This window comes from Austrofundulus limnaeus, unplaced genomic scaffold, assembly GCF_001266775.1.
Source record: "Austrofundulus limnaeus strain Quisiro unplaced genomic scaffold, Austrofundulus_limnaeus-1.0 Scaffold1687, whole genome shotgun sequence".
In the NCBI taxonomy this organism is placed as follows: domain Eukaryota; kingdom Metazoa; phylum Chordata; class Actinopteri; order Cyprinodontiformes; family Rivulidae; genus Austrofundulus; species Austrofundulus limnaeus.
Window position 1 is genome coordinate 22,170 of NW_013954089.1, and position 8,553 is coordinate 30,722.

Here is an 8,553-nt window from a genome sequence, read left to right on the forward strand (position 1 = left end):
CTGTCTGTCTGTCTGTCTGTCTGTCTGTCTGTCTGTCTGTCTGTCTGTCTGTCTGTCTGTCTGTCTGTCTGTCTGTAATAATGCTTTTACAACCTAATAATACGTCTGTAAAATTAATTTTTTTATGTATAGATCTGTGGTAAAACATCATCAAAAAGAATTTAGATTAAACAAAATGCATTTATTAATTTTACACTCCAAAGAAAGAACATATCAGTGAATCAAATGAATGAATCTGGTTCTGATGAATCTGATAGTCTCTTATTTCCTGTCAAAGTTGAAGATCTCACTGCTCTCGATGAGGATGAACTCCATAATCTGGTTCTGATATATCATGTTGACTGCCATGTTTCCTGCATCCAGTTCAGGCCACATCAGTGTTGGACCAAATACAATACTGATACCCTGAGTGGACATCAGGTTCTTKTGAGAAAAGGCCAGAACTCTGAAAACAAAAGCAAAACAAATTCAGAGCATGAGAACAAGGTGAAGTTAATTCTGGGATACTGGATGAAGGACAGAGTCGGATCAGTATTTAGTCACCAGGTATGTGTTGGATGTGGGTCAGGTACAAGTGTAGTTTAGATGTACTGGAGTGTACCTTTTCAGATGGCTGAAAAGCAGCTTCATGGTGTCATGGTTGGGTTTGGGCAGTTGTTGGATCAGTTTCTTCACAGTCTGAATTTTCTGTTTGGATTCTTTGATTTCTGACCAGGAAAGATAAAACAATGAAGTTTAACTTCACATTATTATTTGACAACATTTATTTATTGTGTTTTTACGATCTTTAAAGTGTATTTAGCTTTTATAATCAATTAAATCATTGATTTTTCCTTTTATCCATGTTGAGTTGTGGAGGTAACAGATCCAGGAGTAAAACCATTTCATATGCTTATATTCAGAATCTGACTTTTACAGTCTTCATTCAAATCTTATGACATATGTGAGAGTTGGATGGTAAATAGATCAGTAAGTCCTGAGCTTTGCTTTAAGCCAGATCCCTCTTTACCATGACTGACCAGGGCAATGTTCTCATTACTTCAAACAATGCCCCTATCCATTAGTCTATCCCCCAAAGGAACTGACACTCAGTTGTACGGCAGTTGCACTGTACTGAACAGAAAAGCACTACAGCAGGTTGTTAAAGCAGCTGGAAAGGTCACTGCGTGTAGCTTTTTGTTTCTTATTTTAATTTATACCTGCTTCCACAGGAGCAGGTGTCATGTATCAGGAGGATATGAACACAGGAATGCAGACTTGATACATGGAGTTCAAAGAATAAACACAGAGGTGCACCAGAAGGCATATGAAATGCTTAATGCTCTTTGGACTGGCAATGAGAAGATACATAAGATGAGGCTGACAAGGGGAAGAGGAACAGCTGAGATAAATGCAACAGGGTGCAGAAAAGAGTGGGTGTGGCAGGACTGAGGAGCAGGATCTAAACTAAGAAAGACYGAACTGATGACACAAGGTAAAACATAAAGATTATTCACATGAAAACACAAGTAACATTTTGAAGTATTGCATCAGAAACGATGAATGAAAACAGCATGATTTGAAAAAACTTCATCTAATTTGCAAAAAAGTTGATACGCCCGCTTGAGGTGGTTTTTGGGTTTTTTYGAAAGAGTTGATGTGCAAAAAGAGAGACGGAAACATATTTGCCGAATAAGTTCTGACAGCAAACATTTACCTCACATGGATGATCAGCTGTTCCCGCTGCCTGAATAGTACTGGTACCAGAGCGACTGCAGCCGTGACTGGCAGCAGGACCCTCTTCCTGCTGTTGGCAACTTCTCAGTTATTCCCGTAATGTGAATAGAATTGAATTTCTTTATCTACGTCTCCAGACAGCAGTAACATCACCAGAACTAGTTGATATGACAGAATAAGAACAACTTTCCTGATAGTAGCAATGCGTTCCTGATAGCTTCTCTCCATCATCCTGAGATGTGTGAACCCTGTGAGTTTGTGACTTTTACTTCCTGTTTACTACACACATGCATCTGATGTAATTGATTTGCTTCAACCCAATTGATGGAAACACGTCTGATTTGCATTTCTTCGTTTTTTTCCTTTTTGCGAAATTTAAAAAAATTCACTCAAAATTAAAACTAAAATTGGATGGAAACACAGCTACTGGTGTCACTGGGCACCCTGACTGCAACCGGCAGGCAAGGTGGGTGAAGTGTCTTACTTAAGAACACAAGAGCTGGAATGGGGGACACAGTCCTTGTTTTGGTTATAAAGGAATTTGAGAGTCTTTTAAAGCTACCCCCTCCCACCCATTTTGTTTCACTACCCACCACAAAATGTCTTTGGGAAGATGGTCATAAGAGTTGTACAGATTTAAAGAAAATACATAGACTAGAGAGTCAAACTATGATGAAACCCTAGAAACTGCAAGGGTAAAGAGCCACTGTTACAAGACCTGGATGAAAGCCACATTGTTCCTGTTGGGCTTGAAGTTCAAATATCAGTTAGTCTCCCTTCCAGTACCCTGGAGTAAACTTTCCTTGAGAGGCCAGTGAGTGTGATTCTTGAAAATCACTCTCTAGTCTCACTTTTATTTTAGGGATCACTACCTTGTGTTCCATTCTACTGGTTTAGTTCTGTTTTCCATGCAGCATTGTAGGGGCATGTGAATCAGGACAGCCACACAAAATCCAGAGCCTTTGGTATTTTTCTGTGAATCTTGTCCATTGCCAGCACCCTGCTGCTGAGGAGCTTTTTCACTACAATGCAAACCTCTGCAATGATGAACTCACCTTCCCAAGTCCTCAGACTCTGCCTCTTTAGATGTGGACTTGATGACATCATTAAAATCCTTAAAAGTCTTTCTTACAGTATCCCACTGTATTTTAAGTTGTAGTTATTTGTCCCTCCCAGAACCGAGGATGGCCTGGATGGGACCTGTCTAGTTTTTCTGAGTCACTGAACAATTGTACAGAACCTCCCAAAGTCCAACAAATTTTCAAATTCTTTATACTCCCAAATATTTACTTTCAAAAACACAGAAAATGCAGTTCTTCAGGTCTAGTGTTTGCGAAAATATGTCTGACATTACTGACATAAATTACAACTGTATGGTGAAAAGCTTAAAATCGTCAGACAAGTTGACCGACGTGCTTCTCAAACCTAGCAAATATATTATTTACATTGAAAATCCCTGCAGATTATCTGTTGTCCCACTGTCCGGGCAGATGTCTCTGCCAGACATTTTTTTCAGTGGGACAACAGAGATCATCAGTGATTGTTTGGCTGTCGCAATGTGTTCTATCCAGGATTTTGGTTAGGGTTTATTTTTCTGTGGTCCTCTTCCATCATGGTGTTGTTTTGTTTTGGTGTATCTGTTACATGTGATGAAAGTGTTGTCAGCTCTTGTTTTGACAAGAATAATAGTCAACATAAAGAATTAGAATTTTTCATTCTGTTTTACTTACTGACAACCTCCACAAACTGCTGGAAGAACCTGAAAGGAAAAAGTGGTTCTGGCAGCTCACGGAAAAACATCTTCAGTGCTCCAGTGATGACATGAATGTCCTCCCACTGACTGTTGTCTAGGTCCAGATCTTCCTCTGACAAAAAATAAACAGAGACATAAACACACTATAATTTAATTTGACACAAAAATGCCAGTTTCTGGAACCGGATGATACAAAACTGTAATAAGATTGAAGCCTGGGCTGAAATGAGGGGTCTGGAATAGGCCAAGCCTTTGTGGAATGTGACTGAGTAAGATACAGCACCTCATTCACATTCAGGTTTCCTCATTAAGAAATAGTATAATGATGCTGAAGTCCATATGTTCTGAGAATAATTCTATTAGAAAATGGGATATTTGCATGGTGTCCACTTCTATCAGCTTCACAGTCTAGGAGGGTCATTATCTACCTACACTGTTTAAGCCCATTGTAACCGTATATCTGTATCTTATCTGGGTGTGACTAATGTTCATAAACAGTCTTTTCTTGGTTCTGGGGAAGTCCTTCACTGAATTGGCCAGAAGGCTCACAATTTGGCCCATAGGCTCTGTATTTGAATAAAGATTCACTGTTTGAAACTAGGCGGCACGGTGGCTCAGTTGGTAGAGCTGATGCCTCTCAGCAAGAAGGTCACCAGATCAAATTATGGCCTGGGGACCTTTCTGGGTAGAGTTTGCATGTTCTGTCCGTGCATGTGTGGGTTCTTTCCGGGCACACCAAAAACATGACTGTTAGGTTAATTGATAACTCTAAATTGTCCCTAGGTGTGAGTGAGAGAGTGAATAGTTGTCTGTCTTGTTTGTCTCCATGTCTGGCCCTGTGATGGACTTGCGATCTGTCCAGGGTGTACCCTGCCCCTTACACAGTGACTGCTGGATATGGGCACCAGTGACCCTGAAAGGAAGAAGTGGGTATAGATGATGAATGGATGGATAGATGTTTGAAACTAACAAGCCTGCAGTTTCTTTTGACCACCACTTGACAGCGGAGATTCAGCCCCAAGAGAAGACCATCATTCCATCGATTTCCAAGACACAATAATGATGTGTAAAAATGATGTGGTTCTTCACATGCTGTTCAAATAACTAAATCATTAGCTTGTTTTCCAGTTATTTGACATATGCAAGCAGGATGGAGGGCAGTAGCATTTGTTAGCATCTGGTTTTAGCCTAGCCATTAGTCACTTGATGGCCCCATTTTGGCCTTCTTTTGCATTGCCTTTGTCCTTTACTGCAACATGTGATTTTTGAGAGCTGCTCTGCTCTGTAGCTGGCAGTGTTACAAAAATGTTGTAATAAAAACAACACCAGAAAGAAGGTATGGATGAATGGTTATTTAAATCTGTGTTGTTAGTCTGAAGATCAGCTATAAAAATGACAGCTGTATTGGTATTTAACCATTCAGATGACTTACTGTAGAAACTCTTAAATTAGTTCACAGGCTTATTAGATATTTTTCAATTAAATATATTCTGGTTGTAAATTTACACTATTTTGTAGTATACTTTTATTTGATGAAGTAAAAACATTTTGCTTTAAAGTGACCTTGATCAACAATGAAGCGAAGTTTCTGGATTGTGGCCAGATTTCCACTGACTCTGTAGATCCCATCTGCCTCCAAACCTGAAAAATCAAACAATAGTTTCTGAAATAGTTAGTCAGAAGAGGCACTCAGTAGAGAGCTGTGTGGATGAATAAATGAGGGCACAGATTGTAGTGTAAAGAACTTTAAGTATCCTGGTTGGATAGAAATGTGCTATATACAGTTAGTACAGTAAATTTACCATTTACCATTCTTGGTTTTATTAGAACATGTGGACATAATAAAACTGATCAGTGATGTTTGTATCTTCAGCAAGTTCTGTTTCTACTGAGAAATGTTATGATCAGTGTTGAGTAACAGACCTCGTTTCTCAACAGCATCCAAACAGATCTTTACAAACTTTGGAACTGTGGTTCTTTCACGTTCACAGAGTGTCAGCARGTGGCAGCCAAACACTCGGTCTGAAACAGAAAAAAAATTCTAAATCAAATTTCTATGTTTAACATTTAACTGATTATATGTTTTACATTTAGAATCATTAGAATTATGGAATACTTAATAATAAATAAGCCAGAATTCAGTTCACTGTAAAAAACAGCTAAAACATGTTTGACAACTTTTGTTAAAAGCTTTGAACTTAATTTGACCTGAAGAAGCTACGATGTCCATACCTTTGACTAGGTTGTTTGTCTTAAACCGTTTTGACTTGCAGAGATTCTGTTGGTCTAAATTTTATTAAAACTTACAGATTAATGTATATTTAAAATCTCAATTTTAAGTGAAACTAACCCCAAGCACAATTTAGACAGCAGATAAGCTGTCTAAATTGTGCCTGAAAGGTTTAAAATCTGCAAAATTTGGTAAAGATATAGTGCTGCCCTCTATGGTTTGAACAGTTTTTTACTGCAGTTGAATTTTGCTTTATGTTAAAATGGTACATGCTAATGTTTCTTTGTACATGGTTATGTCACAGCTCTCATGTTCAGGTATAAAAGCCTCTCTTTCAGACATGTCCCTGCACATAGTTGCCAGGTCCGCTTATTATAAGCGACTTTGGCTTCTTTTTTTCTAAAGTCTCTTGTAAATTCCATGTGTCGCGGGTTGCAGTTTTATGGCTTATTTTTAAACGCACTGTGTTGCAGTGGCTTCCCTAACTCCCGGAGATTCCAATGTTTTTAATATTTCTAAATGCCTTAAGCGCACAACATACAGCCGAACCAAGCTTTTTAAAGTAAAAGAAGGCTCGGCTACAAAAGCAGCAACCATGGATCACCATCAAAGAACAAGACTGGGCAGRCTGCAGTTGCCAAAGACACCGGATTGGTGAAGGAAAAAAGGCAGGGGGAAGCGCTGTGCCAGGTGGCAGAAAAAGGACCGTAAAAGCGGTGTGTTGTGGAGGCTAAAGAGCGCTCACAGACCACCGATTCCTTCACTGTTCCTGGCCAACACCTGCTGTCTTGACAACAAGTTGGACCTTCAGTGGATCAGGATGAGTGTTTACGATGAGATGAGGAACTGCGCTGTACTTTGTCTCATGGAAACTTGGCTTAATCACACCATGCCGGACTCAGCCTTCCAGATCGCTGGCTGGACACTTTTTCAGGTGGACCGCAACCAGCTATCAGGAAAAATGCGTGGAGGTGGCTTATGTATGTATATAAACAACAATTGGTGCACAAACAGCATGCTGATCAAAAGCCACTGCTCCAAGGATTTAGAATACATGACTGTGAAACGTTGGCCACACTATTTACCCTGCGAGTTTACGGCAATGTTTGCTGTCGCTGTTTACATAGCACCTAACAACGCACTGAAGGAGCTGCATGACAACATTAGCTTGCTCCAGAATAAGCATTCGGATGCACTTTATGTGATGGCTTGAGATTTCAACCATGTACATCTGACAGACACATCTGTCAGGAAAAGGTTTTACCTACCTCCTGCTGGCTCTGGTGCAAAAATTACCTGTTACCTGCTGAGCTGTGCAACGTAAAGTGGGGCTATCCCTCACCTCTTCACATTTCATTTGTTCCTGAACATGGTCAGACTATAATAAGGTTATCACTGCTTTAAATTGTGTATTCACTTTTAGTTTTCTGCCTTGTTTGTGTTTTAGGCTAATTAAAAACATGCCACAGAAGTCAGAACTAACTTGACCATCGAGTGTATAATTTGGACACAAATTTGGTTTGGTTTTGGGGCCAGGCTATGAATCTAAACTATTCTGTCACTTCATCTTTTTTTTTTCACGTTAGGCTGGCCGGCCACTTCAAAGCTACCGTCTGGGGCTGGTGTGGTGTAGGGCAGATGGAGCCCAGCTGAGGCTGTGGTTAAGACTCTTGTGTCTTGAATTAACCCAGGGGGACAGAACTTACATATCAGTCACAGACTGATCTGTCTTGAGAATTTTACATAAAACTCTGAATCAAACAGAAATGAGAAAATATTTTTGTTGTGTTTGGACCAAAGACATATTTTATACAGTTTGTTGTCTGAACTTTACTTGTTAATTTGAAACAGCTAAATGGGCAGCTGTGGCAAAGTGGTTAGGGGAGTTGTCCTTTAACCATTGGGTTGCTAATTCAGTCCTTTGTTTCAGCTGTCTCAGTAGTATCCTTGGGAAAGACACTTCACCTGCCTTGCCCACTGATGGTGGTCAGAGGGCCTAGTGGCCCAGTATGGCAGTCCTGCTTTTCTGTTAGTGTGTCCCAGGGCAGCTGTGGCTACAATGTAGTTTTTTGGCTCTGTAGTTTACCATCTTCAGTGGGTGAATGTGTGTGTGTCAATGAATGATGCATGAATTTTTAAGGTGTCTTTGAGGGTGTCAAAAAGGTGGTACAGTATATAAGACTAATGCATTGTTATTAAATGTGAGTTTGCATGTATGTCATGAAACTTTATAAAATACATCAATTTATTTAGAACATCCAGAAATGTTTTCAGAAAGATTAGCTTGTCAAATTAAGTTAGCTGTCATGTTCCATCATCCTGACCACACCTCCTCACTCATCTCTACACTTTTGGTCATGTCCCTCAGTGTCTCTTGGCACTGCCCACTTTGCGGACATCTGTCAAATTTGCCCAGGGGTGCATTATGCTTTCACAGGGGGTGGTGTACACTTTGGCTATTTCTTCTTCAAAATTATTTCTACTAAATGAAGCAAAATACATAAAAATAGTAACATTTTACTGAATGATTGTCTGAATGTCTAAAACCATCTGATTTTCATGAACAACTGTGTTCAGTCAAAAGAAAATAAAAGGATCCTTATTACAGAAAGGTTTTTAGGATGAGTGCAAAATAAAAACCTTTGATGAGTCCTTTCTCTTGTAGCGTCTTCATGGATGGCCGTCTGGTGATGAACTTCTTGAGTCTGTTTTTTACTCCATTCTTGTCAGCGCTGTCTGAGGCACTATACTTCAACTTTGAGCTGCTGAACATGTCTGTATAAACAATTCAGTCTTATTAAGCCATCATATACTGTATTTTCAAATATATATATATATATATACATATATATAC

The 8,553-nt window shown here is 39.5% G+C and overlaps 1 protein-coding gene across 1 annotated transcript in view; it reads right to left on the bottom strand.

Annotated features, from left to right (window-relative positions):
* Positions 1-160: 160 nt before the first annotated feature.
* The window catches only part of arhgap15 (Rho GTPase activating protein 15), a 21,261-nt gene continuing 12,868 nt past the window's right edge, over positions 161-8,553 (bottom strand). Inside the window, exons 8-13 of the mRNA XM_014033290.1 lie at positions 8,340-8,474; positions 5,393-5,491; positions 5,033-5,110; positions 3,447-3,581; positions 602-707; positions 161-445 (exon numbers count right to left, since the gene is read on the bottom strand). Of these exons, the coding sequence (XP_013888744.1) occupies positions 262-445; positions 602-707; positions 3,447-3,581; positions 5,033-5,110; positions 5,393-5,491; positions 8,340-8,474 (737 nt within the window). The 3' untranslated portion in view covers positions 161-261. The remainder of the gene's footprint in view (positions 446-601; positions 708-3,446; positions 3,582-5,032; positions 5,111-5,392; positions 5,492-8,339; positions 8,475-8,553) is intronic.